Raw genomic sequence first — 23,598 nt, 5'->3', positions numbered from 1 at the left:
ATGGTTCTATTCTAAACATTGTATACAAAACTTTTTTACAACAAACATCAGATTGTGAGAGTAAAAATCAATATACATGTACATACCTATGCCCTTGGGAGTAATTCCACTGCGATCCTGAGGGTTCACCACCCAGTAATAATACTTGAGGGTGTGCATGACCAAAAGCACTGTCCCAACCCGCCGGATTGCTCCATATATGTTAACAGTGGCAATGAACTCCGTAGACAGGTAAGTGTACAGGGTCAGCTGAACCTACAACACCCAGTCAGGAAAACAAAAATCATCACACCTGAATTGCAGCATGTCAGACAACTAAATTCCTAAATTTCATCTATCAAAATGCCTTAAAGAAATAGGTTTTTCTCTGCATAGGTTAGTCTTAAAACCTCTGCAAATGGATGAAAAATTTCATTATATTTTTGAAACTGTACAGTGCTGGTAAAAAGGTTTCAGCTGGCAAGTTTTGATCAAAATTGTTCACTCTCAGAGAACAGAGATTCACCAAAACAAAAATACTCACTGTCAATTTATATTAAGACTTAAAATCTGACACCCAAGATAATTGCCTCTTCAAAAATTGCTGAGTTTTTGCCAACTAACCCATCCAAACCTCCTTCTCAGTCTGGGTCAAAAGTCACAACTCTGTTCTGCAGACCACTGCAAGTCTCCCAACTCCCAGAAAGCCTTGGGAGTCTGCAAAACTTGACAACTATATGCAGCAAAGCAGAGCTCGAAAACAATTCCTGGATGACTTCTGTTGCATAGCCAGAATCCATAATTCTTAGGCTTAGTTTCAACACTCCCAAATCAATACACCATAAGATACCTTATTGATAAAAACAAGCAATTTTACCTGTGCTGGGATATGAATCCATATTGCAGGATTCAGGAGAACATGATCACACAGCTGCTTCAGCAAGGGCACCCCATTGTGTAAGTTGCTCAGGTATTTCGAGAAGGCAAGGCAAAGTTCTAGTACAGCTCTGGAAATGTGGGCTTTGGAAGACTGCAAAAGAAGATCAGCCTAAGGAGAGCCCTGCAACAGTCTGGGAAAAGTATTTATCTCAAAAAAAATTTAACATTAATGTAAGACATCAAGAAAGATTTACTTTACCTTTTCCAGGCTGTATCCTATTACAAGGAAGCCTTTACAGGAAAGCATCTGCTCTTGCATAGCAATAGAGTTCTTCAACAACTCCATGATGAATGCCAGTAAAGTAGAACTGGAAAACATGGTTTAGTAAACAAAAATGTTTTAAAGGGTTACAACAAGACAAAGTATTTCCAAATTAACACTTCCACTACACAACCCAGAGAGACGTGTTACACAAATGTTCAAATCAGAACTTTTAAAACAAAAAGCAGGACTAAATTTTGAAAGCTTGCTTCAGAAAACTTCTTGATTTTATTCATGCTTTTCTAACTTGGAATTCTGGATTCTGAGATAACCATACAAAAGCAAAATCCTTCTGAATTCTTGCAAAAAGGCAACAGTTAAGTTTGGACTTCCCTCTTCATATTTCACTTCCAAACTTCTGCAAAGTCAGTAACAATTGCCATTCTGCTTCTTACGCTATCAGATGAGCAGATATTCTTCTAGACACAGCTTTGCTATTGTACTGCTGCCAGAGGAAATATTCCTGTCAAGGCACTAGTGCCTGTGGATCAAGAATTTAACCAGTTGAAAACCCCTGTATTGCTGAGCCAATTTGCAACTGAATCAAATCCCTGACTTATCACATAGATGCCCAAGCCTGAGCCAGCTCAGGAGACACCAGACACAAAGAAATGGGCTGAAGGAATATTGTGACCATTCCTTTTAAGCAACAATATGGATACACATCATATTGAAACAGTCATGAAACTAAAAATGTAACAAAACAGAGCAAATTACAGCAGAATTCTAAAAAGCAATCCCTTTGCTTTTACTGCTGCTCTCTAGCTTAGGAGCTCCACCAGCTTCTGTGCCTGGATGATCAGAAGTTGGATGGAGTTGAAACAGAGCTCAAACCAGAGGAAAAGTCTAGCAGCAACACTAAGTAACAGTATCTTCCAAAAATCTGAAGGTTAAAAAAAAAAGAAGAGAAATTCCAAGGAATGACTTCATGTAGCTGAAAAATTCATCCTTTCTGGAGTTTCTCTTGAAGCCTTCCTGAGAGAATTCTCTCCATGACAGGAATAAGCTCAAGAGAATTATCCATAATTCTGCTTAAAAAAACAAAAAAAAACAACATTGTCAAATAAAAAATCTGAGTACATTTTGATTCTCTGTGAGCTTTCACAGAACATTTCGTGCAAACAAGTACATCACTTTGAGGTCCTGCCTGTAACCCTTCTGTTGTAAGATGTAATTTATTGTTGCACAAGACAATGCAAACTACTCTGCCATTTGATAAAGCAATTTCCTTTATTTCAAAGGAACAAAGCCCAGGACACAGTAAGTTCATGCACTCACCAAACAGTTGTGTCAATATGGTCTGAGGAATATTGCCTATAATCCAACTGTGCAAAGAGAGGGAAAAGCACCTGCACTCCTCCAATGGAGTGCAGGGCACTTTGGATAGAGTGCGTTAAGACCGCTTTCACATCCTGACAAAGAAGAAATGAGAAATATTGAAACCTCCCTCAAAAACCGGTAAGAAGTACATTAAAAACAGCTTTTATTTCTTCAATATAAAAACTGTACTATTACCAAATAAAAAGAAACAGCAAGAAGAACGAACTGACTGCCACAGTCACAATAAATGTCCAGTATGTCTGACCTACTGCTTTAGATACAGGTACCTTTAGGTACAGATCTACAGTGTAGATCCTCAGGTGAATCTACAGAAGGTAGCATTCAAAGCACAGGGAAGAAAAGGATTTCACATCAACAGGGCAAAGGATGGGAGATAGGGAACATCTGTAGGGGAGTGAACATGTGAGAAGTGAGGAAGAAGGATTTTTTTTCAATGCTAATACAGCATTTGTATTTATTCACAGAATAAACTTTTTTCTTAGGATTCTTGGGCATCATCTTTAGTTCAAGAAACAAGGGCAGGGCCAACCCAAAAAACCCCAACCTACAAGCAATTCTATCTCTTATCCAAATCCCTATAAAACTGGATTTTTGGTTTTCAGACAGAAATCATTTGTATCCTCCAAATCTATGACAATGTTGATTTACCTGCAGCATGAGGGCATGTGGTGAATGAACAAAAATAGAAGGGTTATCCTTAGGGGATGACTCTAGACACAGCTGTGCATCTGTAGCCCTTGGATTGTACATAAAAGCAATAGCACTGGAGAGTTTGCCATCATATAGCAACAATTTGTGATGTTCATCGAGGAAGAGATCACTTTCTGCCTTGAACTTGAACGTTCCCTGGATTGGGAAGCAGGGTTGAGGAAGGCAAGAAGAAAAAAATTACATTAAGCACACTGAAGATACAGTCCAGAACAACTATTGAAAAAAATTATTAAAACATTGTTTCTTTAATCAAGTAGCATTTCATAAAGAAAGGTTCTCATAAGAACCAAAGACTCATAAGACTCAAAGTCAATTTTACAGAATTAAAATGGCAGAATTTTTTTGGCCCCTGAAGAGTGTCATTGCCAAGATGGTGGGTAATGTAAAAGAACCACATCAGCTCAGAAACAGCAGGACTGTCAGCAATGTTCACTCAGAAGGAATCAATAATTGAGGAGCAGATAGAAAAGGAACCATCTTTTTTTAGCGTATATTTGTACAGCTGCTGGGGAATAACAGCCTTCAATTAGTGCCCCTCAGGCTATGGCAAAACAAATAATAAATCACTGCAACAAAACTAATCCTCAGCACTAACTTCACACATTAACAAAACCCCACTAGAACAAGCAACTATAAAGCCACATTTCTAAAACAAATACATCATACTTGATCTAAGGTTTTCAGCCTCAACAAAAAAGTGAACCAGAGATAACAGTTGTGTTCTCCCTCTGCCAACCACCAACACAGAAATTTTGAGAAGCAAACAGGAGCACCATTCTTTTTGTTTAATAAGATACCAAGAAACTGAATTAATGCTTAGTTGTAGCTTGTAAGGCCATACATAAGCTTACTGAAGAAACATGGAAGAGTTTAATAAAAAAGATTACACCATAAAATATTTTTTTGGGAACACATTCTTACCACCTACCATAAGGACTCATAGCAGAATTAAACTTAAAAGTCAATTCTAAGGTACCTTATATCCCAGGCCGAGCTGATAAATGGCAAAGATCTGAGCAGCATTGAGAGCCTCACTAAAAAGGTAAACAGATGTCATCTGCCCACAAAACACTCGATTGGCATCTGCTGTTTCTGAAGAACCCAGGAAACATTTATCAAATGTCTGAAAACAGAAAAGAGAACCCAGTATCAGGGTTTAGTCCATGCTACACAAGCAAATCATGCAAAAAATATGCATTTTATCAGGGAATATTTTTACATTAACAAGTATTTGATTGTCGCAGCAGAGATAAATTTTAACAAGTTTCATATGTATAAAAGCACAACTTACTCCTCTACCAGAAAGTTACTATTTTTATTTCAAAATTTTGTAAAAATGCATAAAATGGGGGAGGTTTATGGACAAAATGGCAAAGAATGTCTATGTAATCCATCAAGATGATCAGCTACAGACATTAGTGGGCAGGGATTACTCACATCACTGGTGTTGACAAACCACGTTATTTCCCCGTAAGATGCCAGCTCCCCGTTCACGTAACACCGGAGTTCGCTGTTCTTCCAGCGGTTATAGATGTGCACTATAGTCACCATGTACCACTAAACAATAAAAAAAACAGTTTCTGTAATTCTATAGACACTTAGGAGTAGCTTAAGCATTCAAGTGGGGCATGGGAGAACAAATTCAACTCTTTATATGAATTAAATTACGACTGAAAGATGTATTTTAAGTAGAAAAGATTAATAAGTCACTGGTGAGTTTTCTTGCATTGCTTTGTCAAAGGATAATATGCCCTTTTTTCCACACAGAAGCTTAAAAGGTATTTATGGTATATAACTCAAGAAATCTTTATGACAATGCTGAACCAAATCTACATTGAAACCACTCTGTAAGTAAGTTCTAAACTGGGTTACTCTTAGCATGATGGACTACTACAAATGCCATTCCAAAGAGCAAGGATGGCTCCAGACTAAAGCCTCTCAAAGGCTGTGTGTGTCAAATTATCACAAACAGAAGCCATAGTTACAGCAAGGGATTACTGATAAGGAATTCCTGAGGAGGCCTGTCCTCCCACAAGATGTTTACACCAGTTGTTCCAGAAACATTAGCAGGATATCTAAGTGGAAAAGGGAACCTTCAACACCACATAACGCTACCTAATAGACAAGCCAGCCTTGAACACCAGTAATAAAATCAGCTCATATTTTAGTTGTAAAATTAAAAAGAAGTAAGGATTCAGAACACAAGTTTGTTTTGCTTATTCCACTGTAACTGTTTTTCTACAGAAAGATGAGATTAATCAACAGCTACAACACACACCCCTGTCACTGTTCTACCGAGAACCGGTGAGAAACGATGCACTCCAAATCCAAGGAGAAAAGGAATTATTTTATTATTTACACACTAGGTTATATATCTTCATACATGAGAGAGCATGATATGATTGGTCACTTGACCAGCCACCCCCTAGACGGATTGGCTGAGGTTCTCTAACACCCATTCAAAATATTTTTTCCAGAGTACCAAAACAAGGCTGGAAAAAAAACCCAGGTGCAGAGATAGAGAATTAGTTTACAAAACCATCTTTCACTGTTTCTCAGCTAAAGCATGAGAAAGAAAAACTTCACAAAATGCTTCAGCAGCTGGAAAATTCCTCTGCTCCTGCCTTTGAGCATCCACACACCACCGCACTACAATTTTAGATTCATGAAACCTATTTGAAAGATTTTATTATTTTTACTCACCTTTTGTGGCTTGAAATCAAATTTCACACAGTGCTGGAAACCTTTTCCCTTTGATTTTATGGACGTTACAATCAAGCAGCCTCCAACAAAGTGAGCAGAATAACCAAGTCCTTTGTTTGTTCGAAAACTGACAAATCAGAACAAAATCAGCACAGACACAAATGGATGCAGAAATCATTGAACAATTAATAGAAACTGAACATCAGCAATATCAATTTTACAGAATACTCACCAATATAAATAAGGCTTATCTTTATCCACATTAATATTATTTACAGGATCCATTCTTAGCCAAGTGTGGAAAGTAAATCCGTTCTGGTATGGCCACTTGGCTATAGGAGGTAAGGCAATAGCCTGAAGAAAGCAAAAAGTAATTAATGGAGAAAGATCAACATAAAAGTGTGCAGCTTAAGATACACTCTACAAATATATGCTGATAAACAGAGATACACTGCAAATGTGTACAGTTTCTCTATACTAAAGAAAAAAATCTGGCCTAACTTCTGTTCCCTTTGCATTTGATATAATATTTAATTAATCCAAATATTTTAAAACTGACCTTTATATCTCAAAACAGATTATCAATAGTAACCTATGCTTCAAAACTTAAATCCTTTAGTGAAAGCCTTATGGAATAACAACTTCTCAAAATGGAAATTCAGGTTGGTTTGGTTTTATGGCAACCTGACAGAATAATCAGATCCATTTTCACATAGTGCTGGTAGTCAGGAAAATAACTGATCATGAAGGCAAAGCTGGCCACATTTCACTTAAAAATTATTTTCTCTCCTGAAATCCATATCTATGTAGGCTTCCAGTGAGAATAAGACAGAATTATAAACTTCCTCAAAAGAAACACAATACAACCCCCACCAGGCAAAATCCTCATATCAAACATTGTGTTTGTTAGTGCAAAAGCCCTTGAGTTACAAACAGTGTGGCAACACAAACAAAACAGCTGTTTTGTTCCAAACAGCTGGAGTTTAGTTTTTTTCGTTTTTTGTTAAGTTGGGGTTTTTTTATATTACTATTAACTTTCTACTGGTTTTCTGCACAGGTTTGCAATACACACTTCAATTAAGATTGCCATAACCTCTGATCAACAATGCCAATGAATAAAAAAACATCAAAGAACCAAAGTGACTCCAGACTTGTTATGTTCCCATGCTCCATTCAGCTACTCCTGTCCAAACAAAATGCTATAAATCCTTCTCTATACCAGCCAGCTAACCAGTCTCCCTGTCTTTGCACCCAGCTCTTGGGAACCGGTAGCACTATCACTTGACTTTACTCACAATGGATCACAGAGTAATTATAGTAAATAATTTCTTAGACTTCTTAATTTAAATATATATAAAAATATGCACATAAAGGTTACTGAGGCACCCCAATATCATAACATATGGTTCAAGCATTCAACGTAATTAACAGAAGTTAAATACAAACCAGAAGTTAAATACAAAACCATGAATAACCAAAATGAACAAAAACATGTCTGTCTATTGCCAAGTTCTGCTGCATGTGATAAAACTGCAGGAGCACTTTTCTAATAGTCTGCATTTTTCAGTCTCCAAAGTTTCCATTCAAAAAAATTCATTATGTCATCAAGTTGGTGAAATTCAATCTCAAGCCACCAAGGCAGAAAGCTAATGGGTTTATGTGAAGAAAACTGCCAAGAGTCATCTGATAAATCTTATTCAAATCTTATTCTGAATTAAGCATGAAATTTTGAACACAATTTTTCATTCTTCAATTGTAGAAGCAAAAGTGTTGACATACTTGAATTCCAACAGAAGATTCTGCACAGGGTTTTCCAAATGCCTATTCAGTTTCAATTCTTTTTCAAGTGAACACCACAAAACTTAGTCACATGAACAATTACAAAAAGACTAATCATTGCTAAATTTAATCCTTTTCAGTATTATTCAGCCTACAAACATGTAGGAACAACGCTTTCTCAAAGATTTCTCATAAGCATCTAGAGTGAAAAGCAGGTATATTCTCCTTGCAACAAGATTTAACTGAACCAGTCTGAAAAAAAATTACAAAATATAAAAAAGCAGCCTCATTTGTATCCATTCTTTATGAAATAGTATTTGTCCTTCTGTAGTGATATTGCACATCTATTATAAACATGATTATTCAGGCACTAGTGTAGGTGTCAGGCAGAAAACAAAATTTGGTTAAAACTCTATGACAGCGACAGATGAGACAAAGAACACCACAAATGAAAATAACCAAGGGCCTTAATAGAACAATGAACAAACAACAAGAAACTTAAAATATCTACATACTGCAGCACTTTTTCCTGGAAAGTTGAAGAAGGCATCAGGTCCATACTTCTGAGGCATGTGTTTTAACACAGACAATAACTTTCCAGCATGTGGTGGCTGACAAAGAGAATTACTACATTTGTAAATAAATAAAACAAACCTATAAGAAAGAAAAGACTATACACACAAAAAGCAAATTCTAACACATTTTAAAACATTGCACATGGGTGAATAACACCCTGCTAAGACACTGAGCACTTTTAATAAAACATTAACAGTCATGAATACCTTCACAAAATATAAAGTAGGTGCCCTGAAATACAATTAATTTGGTAACTTCAGTAAGGACTTGAAGGCCAGAGCCACTCTCACCCAGCATAAGCTAAACTGACTCTGATCATTGATTCCTGCCTCTGTCTGTTCATTCCCATCAGCTCTCTGCATGATTTTGCAGTAAGCTAATGAAAGCACACTGATCCAGACGAAAACTAATTTAGGGAAAACGAAACCAATTTTTATATACAACTGTTCTGGATTGTGGCTGGGTGAAACCTGTCCCAGCACAAGGAAGATGGGAAATACCCAGCAAAAAGAGAGGGAAGATCAGCAGAAGGATTATTTTTGTCAGGACTACAATCATGTATTAGATTAAACTGATCTGGTTTATACTTTCACAGAAGTCCATGGAGAGAGATTCAAGTCCCAAGGGCAGTTTGGAGCACCTAAACTGCGTGCTCAGTGTGAATACTTAACACTTCGCCACGACCCACATCCTGCTGATTTTATTGTAATACTCTGCAACTATAAATTCCAAATCAAGTATATGAGCGCACAACAACAGAAGAACAGAAAATACTCATCCTAGTGACAGGATAATTTTGTGTGTTGTCTTTCACCACACAATATCTCTCTGGCAGATCTATTTTTAAACTACAATTTTATAATCCTGACATTTTCCTGAAAGTGCCCTTTGTCCCCCTGTTATAAACAGTTACCCTCGGAAAACTAAGCACTGCATGATCCATTACAAGTATTTCAAATGTACCAAAAGTGCAGTCAGCTAAGGAGTGCTTCAAGAATCTGAGTTTAAAATGAGGAGGAAATCCTGAGAACTGCTTAGATGTCTGCAGTGCTATAGAATTTGACCAGGTAATTTGTGTTGTAGCAAAATACTTGGTATCTTTACAGTTCTGCTGATTTTAAGATTTATGGAATTGTACAACTCCTTGGCAATCCAACTGAGGCATTTTTCTCTTGCTTTCCCTTGTATTTGGTCTTTAATAAGGAAAGGAAATTAAATGCAAATAGCAGGGAGACAGGAAATGAAAAAGTTAATGTTACAGAGACAACTTTAATTCACCTACAGTTAAATATACTCTCTATACTCAATTATTAAGTTTAAACCATTATGAAGTTTAGAATATTGTTATCTAAGCAGGTTAAGATCTCCAAAGTTATTTATTTCAAAGGGCCTTTTAAAATTTGCTGTATTATGTGTGCATACTTGCTTTTATATGGTATACTCTCTTTAAAAATTATTTTAAGTCAACAGAGACACTGCTATCTTTCCTCTGCACTAGGCAGAGTATTTAGAAATAATAGTAGCTGAATTAAAATTCAAAGCAGGTCAAATGATTGTTAAAATAGTTCCCAAGTCCAGTGAAACAACAACTGTGTGTTGAAGAAAACTTTATCAGGTGGTCTCTACAACATACACGTTTTCACTTTAGGGAAGGTGGTTTCTCAGCTGTAAAAGGGTCCCTTTCTATTCCACACAGAAATGAGAAAAATGATACCATTTTTCATTGGGACTTAATTCCTTCAGTTCAATTTCTGCCAGAATTCTTACTTCCCTAACTGGATAAATTATTTTAATCTTCAGGTAAGGTACAGCAATGTGAAAATCAGAGCAGGCAGAACTGCCTATGTAGGCATTTTTTATTTATTTCTCTCATGTGACTTAAAAGAAATTTAAGCCTTTTTCCTTCAATTTCACATAGCTGGAATCAAAAAAATAAAATCATGTGTATAAAAACACTTAAGAGTCACCTTAGTATTCCCAGGTGCTCAAAAAGACCAATGCAGTACTGTAACTTCATCACTATTCAACTCTCTGTATTTTAATTGCTTGCAGGTAAAAAGATTCTTTATATAATACAAGAAAGCTTCCTGTATTTTTTGGTACATTCAAAATTTGTTTATCATGAAGTTTATGGAACAGTCTTAACTTGCGAAAATTAGGAAAAATACAAGCAAGGCAACAAAAACGGTTTCAGTTTTGTGTTTTCTTTTACCCATCTCCCTTTTTCTCCTTGCAGCTTGCTGAAGAATAACTTCAGCTCTCGAACTGTCAGGTTATAGCTAGCCAACACACCCAGCATGTCCACTAAGAGATCTAAAAAGGAAAAAGAAAAAGAACAGCAATGTAAATGCTTAATAAAATGCAGTGCCAAATTTTTATCATCTAATTAATAACTGTGTCCATGAGATTTTGCATAGAAGCAGCACAGTTTGAGTCCCACACTGGGAGAAGCTGTACCTGCAATCATGTTGTCAGCTCTATCAATCCTCTTGAGCACTTGTTCCACGAGCCCCACTTCTGTGCAGGCCTGGAGATTCCGTATACTTTTCTTCAGGATTGCTGTAAACATGCTCCAAACCTCGGCCTGGCAGGTGATGTCACACTTATCCAGTAAGTCCACCATGCAGGTGATGCCCTCTCCTTCTTGGATGATAAAGTTCATTTCCAAGTCAAACTGGCCCCCTACGAGCTATCAGAGAAAAGTATTTAAAAGAAGAAAAGCTTAAGGCAACTGTATCAAAGTACTATTCCATGTCTAAAGCCATTAATTCTGTGAGAAGAAAACTATCGAAGATACAAGGCAAAAAAAATAATGAGGCCAATATCAATGTATCCTCTTATTTTTCTTCTGTTTCAAGTTCTGTTGAGTAACAAAGGTGCTCTTAAGGTGTCACCTACTATCAGACAATTGCTGCAGAAAAACATTTGGGTAGTTTAGGATACAGATGTCCCAAGTTTACAGAGCTGAAAAGTGAAGACCAAGCGAGTGTTCTAAACCACGTGAGCACAACAAAGCAGTCAAAATATCCTAAATGGCCCGGACTGACCCCAAAAGCTTTCCTTCACGTGTGCTTAACAAATCTCCATTAAGAGGGAAATTCCAGCCGAAAGGAGCTGATGCACATCAGAAATATTGCCACTTATGAACACTTAAGAGACATTCCTGAGACACTGACTAAAGCTGGTTAAGAATTATCTGCCAGGTTCATTAGCAGTCCCAGGTACTCAAAGGAAGCAAAGGCTTGCTGGATTTCAGGTCTCCTATAGGCAAGTTTTGTTTGAACATACGCTGAGTAACCACATATGCCTGTGTAGAGGAGGTGGAGGGGGGAAGGAAATAACTTGCTCCACTCTCACTTGTGTACTTAATAAAATAAAAATTCCAGCTGAAGGCAAAATGCATTATACTAAGTTAACTCCTTTATAAGAACTCCCTCCATCCACTTTTTAAACTTCTCTTGGACTCTGGAATTGTATAAACCTTAAAAACGTGCTTACCAAAATACCCATTATATACCAGCATGCAAACAGGAATTCAGATAACATTAACTCAAATTATCAAAATGGACTCATGACCAGAAATATTTCAGCTCGTTCTCACTTCTACAAGTTTGTGTCATTATTTCTGTCCTACGTGGTGTTCCTTTCACAGGCTTTGACCATTAACAGCTTCAATACTGTCACCTGCTAAAATAATACCATGTCAAAACTGCCCCAAAATCCATATACTAACTTGCTTCCATATTAGCTCCAACAGCTTCTCTCAGATAGTCAGGATCCAAAGATCAACTCACCCATGGAACAGAATATACACTCTTCATTAACCACTGAAATTACCATACATTTTCCTCAAGTGTCTAAACCTTGTCACTTTGAAGAAGCAATCTTTGGACTTCTGGGCATAAATCACTAATGCCAAACACCACAAGAAGCAGAGAAAGTTACTGCTTTTATGACAGAATAGACAATGTCTCATGGCAACGATTTCTAAACAGTAATTTACACTTTTCCATTTTCTCCCCTCTGGGTCATGAAAAATAATTATGCAATTTACTATCGGATGCTTCCATAATATCTCGGGAAACAGCAAGAACTGAACGGGGTGACTTGAGTTATATTCCCAGCTTCTCTATATCAACTCACACTGTCAACTCAAACAAATCTATCAAATCATTACCACTCTCCAAGCCTTAGTTTTCCCCTTCCAAAAAAAGGTGGAGCAGAGGCCTAACTCAAGAAAGCTCTGTAGGGTATGCTAGGCAGAATAAATTAACATAGAATTACCTCAAAACAAATGCAAAGAGAAAAATACATTTCCCCCCCCCCCCCCAAAAAACCCCCAACAGAGCATTTGAAAATGTAAAATACATAACCAGTGTTATACCTCATTTCACACTGAATTTACACTCTACAAAATGAGGTATTCCTCAAGAAGCTGTTCTTCTTAAAATCAAAGTAAGAAACAAAGAAAATACTGTATTCTGTGTAGAGACAGAACAGCTGAAGGTTAAATTCTAGCCACAAACCACCTGCTAATTCTTAACAAGAAATTCAACTCCTTATGCATTTGGTTTTAACTATCAGCCAACCATCAATTATCACACCAAAACCATATACAGCTACTGGAGGTGACCTTACCTTCACCCTATAGTCTACACCACCAATCTTTCATTTTTGGCTACACACACTATTATCAGAACCCACCCATCCAGGAAGCTGTCAAATTAGGTTTCCAATCTAATCTGCAAACACAAGCATTTCAGCAAGCACGTTCTAGGAATAATATGCTATGGTAAAAAAATAATTACCATTTTAACACTTCCTGTGAGGGAAGTGAGGACAAAAAAAATTGCCAGGGAAAGCAGAATACCCAAGGCAGGGTGCAGCTGATGTACAATATGTATGCACACCCATTAGAGAGACACAGGCACACACACCCCACACTATGTCACATTAACCCTTTCTAATGGTGATTTGAAACTGATCAACCTTCAAAACACAAATTTGTTTCCAATGACAGGGATCATAATCCAGGTCCATGCATTGGCTAGTTATTATCTGAGCTGCAGTAATGGCTGTGCACAGCAAAATGTAATCTTCCCAAATGTCACAGTAAGTTATGAATATCTGAGCAGCTTAATGCACCTTACTAGCCATGAAGTGTGAGAATGTAATCTTATTACCTTTTTTATGGTTGTATTTTTTTGAATAATGTAGCCTTTGAACTGATGTATAGTCTTTCCTTGCACTTTAGCATGATTTGGTCTCCTGTGTCACACACTACATTTTTCAAAATTCTCCAATTCAATGTGTTTTAAGTCCTATGCTGAGCTGCATAAACAATCTTTATAGCAACCTACAGGGTGGCATAACGTTTTCTTTCTTCAGCATGTAGAATTAAGTACAAGCTTACAGGAATGGTTTTAAAGGGCAGCATTCAAATACATCTTCACAAATTTTAGATTTTGCCAGTTATATCCACCTTAAAAAAAATATATAAACTAAACCAATAGCTCAAGCTTCTCAGTAAAATGGTTCTACATTTAGCTGATTGACAACAGAGAGAATACAGCAATTTTTAAATACACATGCAGAGAGTGTATTTTTCCCCCCTTAGAAAATTAAACTAATGAGAAGTCAACATAGTAGCACTAATTTTTAGTATAAAATAGCACTACAACACTTCTAAATAAAACCAAGAAGGACAATTTAAACACACCTAACCTTTCTTTGCAATGAAATGATGTGAGATATGAAAGAGATGGTTCACTGTTTGGGTAAGCAACTACCAAACTACTGCATGCAGAAAATACCTCAGAATAAACAGTCAAGCTCCGCCTTCCTGAAAGAACATGATCTAGATTATTAATCTAACTTAAATTATCTAACTTAAATTATCCCACTAACAGATAAATATTTAGAAAGCTTACAAGACAACCCAAGAAAAAATTTTTCAATTACCTGTAACACAAAAAGAAGAAACCAAGTCCACAATCAGCATTTCTCCTGGAAAAGCTAAATTGGCTATACTTGGGAGAACTACAGGGCTGGACCTTCATATTTTCATCTCAAATCTCCAAAAAAGTCTTCACTTCAAAAGAGCTTCATCATCCTTCTGGTTGTTAGATAACCCACACATCAAGTACTTGCTTTGTTCCCCAAACCCAGGATGAAGGACTATTAACCAAACTGTGACCTCACTTTCCCTCAAGATGATGATTTTGTAATATCAGAATTGTTTCTTTAGCATGTCCAAAACAAGGAGTATGGACATCTATTCCATGAAGAAAAAAAAAAAAATGCAACCAAATAAGCTGGTTGAATCTCAGTGAAAATTTTTTATGTTTATGCTTAATAAGAACCCACAAAGCTGGCTGTTTGTAATATTCTTTGCCTACGTTTGTTCTTACCTTCCACCAAAGAAATAAACCACCTCCCTGACTCCATCCCCTTTCACATACTCAGAAATACATCTCACGTATTCAGAAACTCTTTGAATTTAACTGACTGAAATTTATTAATCATCATAAACAAATGCCAAAGATACGGAAAGTATAAGAATTAAAATCTCTTTAAGGTAAGAGTCTCATAGGGTCATGGGTGATTCCAATTTGGTCAAATTCCCTGAAGGCACACAATAAACAGGAAAAGTCAGCATCATGATACAAATCCGGATATGATAAAAAGATGGTTGTGATTTGGAAAGGCTTCTACAGAACAGAAGAGGAAAAACACTGGGAAAGAGCAACTCAGACATATTAATTTGCAGCAGTGCATTCTCTGCCCCTCGACCCCCACTTTTCCATGAAGTCTTTTCCATAACTAACACAACACCTGTGAGAACATTAAAATCTGAGTCCTAAGAAGATTTGTCAGGAAAGCCTGTTAATAGTTTGGATAAGTACATCAAATAGTGACATTACCATGAATGTCAAGTCAGTGAAACAGCTCAGGCCCAGAGAGGTTAACAGGGAGGGCAAGAAAGGGGCAGAAAAAGCCTGGATGTCAACTTTTTCCTTCATTGTATTGCTGTTATATCAAAGCTACATAATGCACTAGAAAAACTAGAGAAAACACAAAGAACTGTGGGAAGACCCACTCAAGAAAGGTGAGGTGATACCTTCCAGAAAAAACACAGATGATTTAAGGTCTTTTGGTACCTTAGCTCAAAGTTTAAAGTAAGTGAGACCATGAACATGCAAGTGACCAGTGACTCTTTCACAGAAGGAAAGATCCTGCTCCAACCTCTTCTGTAAGAAGAAGATTCCTCTTGAATCTTACTCTAATTTTGGACTTGGCTTCTCCCATTTTCAAACAAAACCAGAAACAACCCAAAAAAAAAACCCAAACAAACCAAAAAACAACATCAAAGAGCAAACAGGTAATTTTTGCATAAAATTACAAACTTTTCCTGCTGATACCTCAGGCTGAAGTTGCCAATCTCCCTCATGCAGCATTACCCTACAGCTGCACTACAAAGAAAGAATACTAATAGTACTAATCTACTCTCTAAAGGAAAAAGGATGGTAAGAAAGGAAGAAAAAAAATTCTCCTTAATTAGCTTCTTTCTCTCCTATTGCCAAGTTCATAACAAAGCCTACAACTTCATCTACCTGGCAAATGAGAAGTTCATTTTAAACCAGGCATATCAAAAGTGGCATTGCACAGCAGCACTGCACCCACTTTCACCTTGATGCTTCTGTGGGGTTCTGTTCAACACTGCTATTAACTATGATCAAAGCTGGATCACTCAGGGAAAAACCATTCTCATTGCTTCCTTTCAAAGGGATGTAATATAAATGTTCTGCATTAAAATAAAATTTCTTCAAGTCTGTCTCTCATTTGGAAAACTGCCTAAATGTAAATTCAACACCCACCCACAAGGTGTTAAGAGTCTACTGCTGCCACCTAATGTTGTATTTGAAACCATTAGCCCAGAATTACATATTTTTAATACAGTGTCTCAGCACCGTATCATTCTCTTCCTCCTCCAGACACCTCTATCAGCAGCTCATATCAGGTGTGCTTCATCACCACAAAGAACAAAAAGGTGTATCTTGAGGAAATAAGACAGGATAAAACTTCAAATCAGCAGAAGAGTTGACATTTAAGCACTGGCTTCTATAAAACCAGTTTCATCAACTTCACAAAAGAAGAAGTTACCCCAACTTACCCAGGAAATTACTGGCAAATATCTCCTACCCAGTTCATCTGAGACATAAATCAGTTCATTAAAACTTTTATTTAAAATGCACTTAGCAATGCATACATGAAAACTACTCTCTCAGTGAAAATAACAAATGCAAAAAAGCACAATTCTTGACTATGTAGGTACAATACATATGAAGCACCCATCTGGTGGATGGGTTTCTCCTTCCCAAAAGAATGAGGGGGGGGGGATGTGGGGGGGAACAAACAATTTTAAAATACAATTATGCTATAAACAATGATTCTTTATTTACCCTAGCTAATAATCTAGTATTTTCACTCTACTTGCAAGCATTTTTATGTCAAATTAGTTCACTAGCACAATTAGGTCAGTTTGTAGCACGCAGTTCAAGGCCCAATGAAAACAGAGCAATGCAAGGAAGAATTAGCTCTACACAACATTTTTAAACATAGAGGCTGGGGAAACAGCACTATGATTTTCAAATTTTATACCTTTTGGTTTCAATCTATTTTAGAAAGAGCTACTAACTACTTTTTAAAGTACATACCAAAACTTGAAATTCAGTATCTTATAAAGGGAGCAACCCCAGTTTCAAGTGAAATGATTAGCAAAGTCAGATTTTATTCTACACAAACAAATGAGGGGGAAAAAAGCCAATATTTATTTTACCAGCTTGGTATCCATTTAAAAGGTGATCTCAGTACGAACAGCTCACATTAAAAACACCATGCCTGAACTCAAGACGGCTACAGTATTCCATGCTAGATGATCTTTAAGGTCCCCTCCAACCAAGCCGTTCTGTGATTCTATGACACCATCATGCACAGTGCCTCTGTCTTCTCTTCTGGAAATTCAACAACAAATTCCAAAGAAGAAAGGCATAAACAAGTCCAGTATAAGGAATTTTTCCCTTCTCCCAGTCTTTACTGAGCCATCAAGAGGTGGGACAGCTGATACAAAAAAGATTGCCATGAACACAAAACACAAGTACCAGGGGCCCAGGGACCCACACTGGCACTGACCAAACAGTGGATAATACCCAGCAAACCTGCAGCCACTGGAAAAGTTCTGGTAGCAAAACAGCAGACAGGATAAAACTGATTCCCTCCCAGATTTTGTCTGACACACAACACTGAGCATAGAAGCCCTTTGCTCCTGAGGACGCTGCACCACTGAGCTTTATTTCAAATCCCTGAGGAAACAAAACTACCAAGTTGATTTTTTGCCAATCAAACTGTTCTAAGACTCAATTTCAACACTCTCCAAACAGTGATTAAAGGTGTGTTTACAACACACGTGGTTTTCCTTCTTTGACTTGTATTATGTATTTCAATAGATATTACCGCAGACTGTATCTAAATACAGCTGAAATTCCCATCTTACCAGTATCTGTATTAACAGCATTAAAATCTCCTTTTGTTTTAATTAACTTTTTCCAGTGTGTCTTATGATACTGTTTAAGACATACAAGAAAGATATAACTCGGAGAGATCGTTTAATAACATGCAAATTTGTAGCTCCATACAGGAAATGAAATATCCTAAATCTTTACATCACATCAGATTCATACCTGCATTGAAAGCAAATAAATCATTTAAACCACAATACAGAGAACCTTTTTAAATTTGCATTTATCTACAGTAAATACTGCCATATTCTTTAATAGCTTGCTAGTGCAATCTTAGCAAACTAATGATTTACGGTTTTGACATTTTAAAAATCAGAAATCTGTCATTTTATGACATCCAGTAGAAAGTCTGCTGGAGTTGGGGTTACATTGCTCTGAATTTAAACTCAGATACATGAAACATACATAGCAAAGCACCGCACCAAGTGTCCATTTCATTATTCCAGCACTTCCCTCCCTAGCTACATGTCTAAACGTTATCTAATGTTTGTACTTGAAATAATAATAGATTTTTTTTTTTAATCTTCAGCAAGCAAGATACTTCCAGAACTGACAAAAAAGTATCACCCATCAGCAAGCAAACCCAGTGTGCTGTACACTGAGAGAACCACTCCTCAGTCACCAAGCTGCATAGGTCAGCATCATGTCCTACCTTAAACCTTCCCCTGAAGGAAGAAGCCAAAAGATAATATTTCTAATACCACATTAACCAAAAACAAGTGCAGAGTGGGGAAAAAACCCTACAGTCAGGATGGCTTTACAGGGAATACCCTGCTTGCACCCACTTCCATCAGACAGGACATTTACACTGTAAGCAATTTTTTTCTGCCTACAGGCTAAATCAGGAAAAAAAACCAACACTGCCAACCACTGCCACCACCCCTGAGCAAATATAGCTGCAGTTCACATATACCTGAAAATAAGGATCCACACAGAAGTTAGACAGGTAGGTTAAAAAGATCAAAGAGGACAGATTCCCACCGCCAGAGAAGAGTCTTCTCTGCCAATGGACAATGACAGAAAAAAACTTCAACCCTGATAATACATTTAGACACCTAAAAAAAACAAAGATCAACTACCTGAAGCAATTTGCCCCGGTTCTTGCAATTAAATCACATTTTCTAACGTGCTTAGTATCCAGCACCTGAAAAAACTAACAGCCTGCTTTTTTTTTTAGTTATTTAAATGTAAAATATTACCAAATATATGTTTTCTTTCAACCAAGCTGGTGCGCAAAGACAGCCATTATAATTCAACAAGAAAACATTTAAGATGCTTCATTTAAACTTATTTTACTTATGATTTTATGAATTATTACATTTATTTCAATTTGGCAAGGGAAATCACCAGTGTAGTAAACTCCTCCCAATTATGAAGAACTACAATCACATAATTTTTCTTGTGTATGCCACTTATACTGAACAGAAATACTTCTAAATATATATATAGATATATATATCCACAACAAGTAAATAATGTACAATAACACTATATTTGAGCTTCTGAAAATTGCAGCTTCCTAAGCTAAGAAAACTAGAAAGAATGTAAATAAGGCTCAAAAAGTCTCCCAGTGCATCCAAAGAGAGGTATGTGCACCCAAGCAAGACAGTCCTCTGGAACATGGAAAGAAAATACTTTTTGAATCAATACTAAAACTAAAGTAAAAGTTTAAAATCATTTTTATTTTATCTTTAACCCTTTTTAATTCCTGTTTTTGTATTTTTTACAATATTATATACTAATACAGCAACACAGACATAATTAATAAATAATAGCATATATTTATTGGGGGTAAATGATCACCTCTTTTTTTTTAACTGATGGTTTGTGCAACCAAGAAGGTTTGAATACCACTTCCCTAGATGCCAGAGAACAGACAATATATCCCTATATTTTTCTCCAGTGAGTACATCTGTACATGAGTACAGATCAATATATCCCTATATTTTTCTCCATGAGTACATGAGTACATGAGTACATCTGCCTGGTATTTTACAGTGGGTTGAGGGTAGGAAGCCACCACTCTTTACAGAATCTGAAGTTTGCATCCTGCAAGTCTCATACAAGCAATTCTTCACAGAACTTTGTAACTTCTGACTTAAATTTGATATCCACTTTGCAAAGTACATTATTTTAAAAGTGTGTGACAATGGAAGTCTACAAGTAAAAACAAGATTATGAGCTCATACTAGAAAAAGTGTTTTGCTAGCTTGTAGAAACTAGGGAATAACAACTACAAGTAAAGAAGAAAGGTGAAAGAAACAAAGGAAATTGCAGAGAAGTAACAAACCAGAACATGTTCCAAACATGGAATTGTATACCAACAGCTAATAAACTTACAAGGCAAATAAACTGAAGCTCAAAAAGCCAAAAAAGAATACAAGATGAAGAGATGAATCAATTTACTTACAAAGCTCTGGCAGGTTTTATCAGATTCAGCAACTATAATGTTCAATACTTCCTCTCCTACTGGAAGGCACAGCCCGCCTGTAGCACACACTGGAAGCAAATGTGTGCCAGCTCCTCCACTGCCACCACCTTTCCCAGCTCAGCAGGCAAAGTGCTGGGAATTTCAGCACAACTAACAGCACCAGGTTACAAATTCCAACAGAAACCAAGAACCGGCACATCTGTTTCCATCATTTCTGGCACTGCCTCGATCCAGAACAGCTGGAAAACACCAACCACAGTTGCTTGCTCAGAACTGGCAGAGTTTGCTGCCACAGCTACAGCAGAGACACTTATGAGTTGGGTTGTAAGAAACACTAAATGACATGCTACAGGAAATGTAACACTCGGCTTTCCCTGCTGCCATTTTTTATATTTTCTGTAGCTGTGATCAACATGGGAGAACCATGCAGACAACGCTGGCTAGAATAGAGAGTGCTTACAATAAGTAACAGCCTTCTGTTTATTCTTACCAAGTAATAACTCTTTTTTTTTTTTTGTTTTGTTTTGTTTTTGTTTCTGCTTTCAGATTCTTCCCCCTTCAGGTTTTTGCCATTCCTTTATTTAGAGTTTAAAAAAAAAAAAAAAAAGGATTACTGGAAGCCAGTGTACAGAATTATTGCTAAAATGATGATTTCTACTAACCAGAAGAAAAAAGTGCCTTTTTGAGAACAGGTACATCAGTAAAGCCTCCACAACAAGACCATTTTTACTTTTATTTCTTTCAATTCCCACAAGCAATACTGAAAGCAAGGACAGAACTGTGACACTGACACTTAGTGTTTGTTACAAGTGGGTTGTGTTTTTCTGTGTTTATAAAAACATCTTAAAGCTTTCCCTCCTCCCTGATTTGCCACAGCACTGTTTTTTTGGTTGGTTGGGGTTTTTTACACCTGGCCTAGAAACTCCTATTACTCTAAGGCTCCACCCCACCCTGATTTCCCTCTTGTCCCTTTCCTCGGCATATAGGCAATGACTGAAACAAATTGTCTCCAAGGAACAGGCACAACAGTGAAGGAGAGAAAAAAATCTCACAAAACCACAAAGAAACAAGGAAGACAAAGAGTATGAATGTGACATACGTTATCACTATCACCTGTTATCACAAACACACTCTCCTGTTTACAGTGTTGTGACCAAGGTAATTTTAATTGTTGACCAGCTCTGCAACTAAAATTAGACCTAAAAATGCAAAAGCAGCCTCAATTTATACAAATCCAAACTACATTCTGTTTGATTTCTTTAATTTTGTAGTCAAGTACTACCAACAGCAACCACCACATATTGCTTAGCAAACCTGAGACCAACTGCAGCTCAGAGTGGAGGAAAGCAACAACTGTTAAACAAAAGGGGTTACATTACATTTTGAAGCAAACATTTAGCTGGTAAAGCCAACATTTGCTCAGGCTTGACCTCCGCTATTTCTAACTTTAAAAAAATTTTTTTAAACTCCAAATTCAACAGATTTATCAAAAGTTCTGATAAAAACACAGCATTAATGGAATTCTCACCATTTTTTCATCAACACTGTCACATGTATCTGCACTTCTAAGGCAAAAAGGCTTTTTCTGGAATTACTACACTTGCAAGGATTCAAGAATTTAGAAGGATGCTTAGGCCCTGCCCCACACAAAAAAACGTGACTCAAAACTAAATTATTACCCAGGAGTCATAATGCATATAAGCTGAAAAAGGCTACATCCAAATAATGTATGTGTGTGGCACAGTGTTTCTTAGAACACTCTTTTCCCTGTGAAAAGTGTGATTAACTGAACAATAAATCTTGCTTCAGTGAGACAGTGAAGGAAAGAACATCTGCACTATGAAAAGCTACTCAAGCTGAACACAAAGAAAGTCTCATTATCAAAGGAGAGGTTAATGCCATCAAAAAAAAAATCTTCTCTCTCATTCCATATCCAAATTGTTTTCCCTTTTTTCTTTAGTGTTAAGAGCCACTGTATTCCTACAGTAAACATAATTTCCCTCAAATTCTGTAAGGAGTAAAACCCCGGAACAATAAAAGAACAAATAATCATCCTCCTAGTTTCTTAAAATCTCTCTCCTATACAAATTGTATTTATTTACTAAAGCAAGTTCCAAAGAAAACATAAAACATCCATTATAGTCATGGATTCTGGGGCTGTAAAGGTAACTACAGATTTTACAGATAAAAGAACATTCGGAAATCACAGAGGACTTCAGTATTTTTCATCTAAACAAATAAATAGAAATATAACTTCATCTTTAAGTAAATCATTTTGCTTTAAACTCTGAACCTGGAGATTTGGTGAAGCTTCCAACAAAGGAGCTATTTCATTCTCTTTCCTTCTACTGGCACGTTATTCCTTGAAATAAAGTTTTGCCAAGCAAATTCGGCACTATGGAGAATCACAGTTGTATTCCTCAAGGTTTATCAAATCAAGTTCTTAGTAACAGCATTTCCTGCAGCTTCCCACGCGCATAAATATTTACTTACAAGAGAAAGAGACTTCCCAACACAACAACAGAAAAAGTAATTGCCACAGAAATCATGAAACAAGAAACAAGTTTCAAGACAGCAACCCAACCAACAGAACAAACTGTGGTCTCTACAGTGTGAAGCCGAAGATCAGCACCAGTATCTGATAGTTGCAGCAGGATAAGGGAGTATGTCCTGAAATTCATGGATACATATGCCTTGAAGAGGAAGACGGAAAAAAACCCTAAAACAACAACAAAGGTCTTTAATCTTAGGGTTTCCTTTTCCTTTCAGCCTACACATTACCCTTTGTTCCAGTGTAACTTGGAGAACAAAGCCCAAAGAGCACTACTATCCACCACCTGCCCCAGCAGTAACACTGGTGTGTACATGCAAGCTCTTCTGCACAGCTCACCACGCTTTTCTGACTAGAAAGACAACTTTAAAGTGGTACCTATGACTTCATGAGATTAAACCACCATTAACATTATACCAACTTTATTTATACACTGAGCTTTAGTGTAGGCCTTTTTTTGTCAAAGATTAAGTCATATGGCTCTGTTCCAAAGCTCCAGTGTCCTTACAGCACACACATTTCTGTGTAAGGCCACCAGTTACTCTCTGTAGTGGGTTGACCCTGGCTGGATGCCAGACACACGCCAAAGCCTCTCCACCACTCCCCTCCACAGCTGGACAGGGGAGGGAAAATATAACTAAGGGTTCATAAGTTGAGATAAGGACAGAGAGAGATCATTCACCAAACTGTCACGGGCAAAACAGACTCAAATTAAAGACATTAATTGAATTTATTACTACCAAAATCA

The 23,598-nt window shown here is 36.9% G+C and overlaps 1 protein-coding gene across 4 annotated transcripts in view; it reads right to left on the bottom strand.

Moving 5' to 3' along the window:
* Positions 1 to 23,598, bottom strand: part of LRBA (LPS responsive beige-like anchor protein) — a 372,621-nt gene that overhangs the window by 321,833 nt on the left and 27,190 nt on the right. For all 4 annotated transcript variants that reach the window (XM_069012817.1, XM_069012818.1, XM_069012820.1 and 1 more), the window contains exons 2-13: positions 10,748 to 10,979; positions 10,503 to 10,603; positions 8,230 to 8,325; positions 6,168 to 6,289; positions 5,936 to 6,062; positions 4,670 to 4,789; positions 4,209 to 4,355; positions 3,170 to 3,367; positions 2,459 to 2,592; positions 1,118 to 1,226; positions 857 to 1,009; positions 87 to 255 (exon numbers count right to left, since the gene is read on the bottom strand). In XM_069012817.1, coding sequence (XP_068868918.1) covers positions 87 to 255; positions 857 to 1,009; positions 1,118 to 1,226; positions 2,459 to 2,592; positions 3,170 to 3,367; positions 4,209 to 4,355; positions 4,670 to 4,789; positions 5,936 to 6,062; positions 6,168 to 6,289; positions 8,230 to 8,325; positions 10,503 to 10,603; positions 10,748 to 10,979 — 1,708 coding nt within the window. The remainder of the gene's footprint in view (positions 1 to 86; positions 256 to 856; positions 1,010 to 1,117; positions 1,227 to 2,458; positions 2,593 to 3,169; positions 3,368 to 4,208; positions 4,356 to 4,669; positions 4,790 to 5,935; positions 6,063 to 6,167; positions 6,290 to 8,229; positions 8,326 to 10,502; positions 10,604 to 10,747; positions 10,980 to 23,598) is intronic.

The sequence above is a fragment of the Aphelocoma coerulescens genome, chromosome 4 (genome assembly GCF_041296385.1).
Source record: "Aphelocoma coerulescens isolate FSJ_1873_10779 chromosome 4, UR_Acoe_1.0, whole genome shotgun sequence".
In the NCBI taxonomy this organism is placed as follows: Eukaryota; Metazoa; Chordata; class Aves; order Passeriformes; family Corvidae; genus Aphelocoma; species Aphelocoma coerulescens.
Note: the sequence above shows the minus strand (reverse complement) of the source record. Positions and strands in the feature narration are given on the sequence as shown.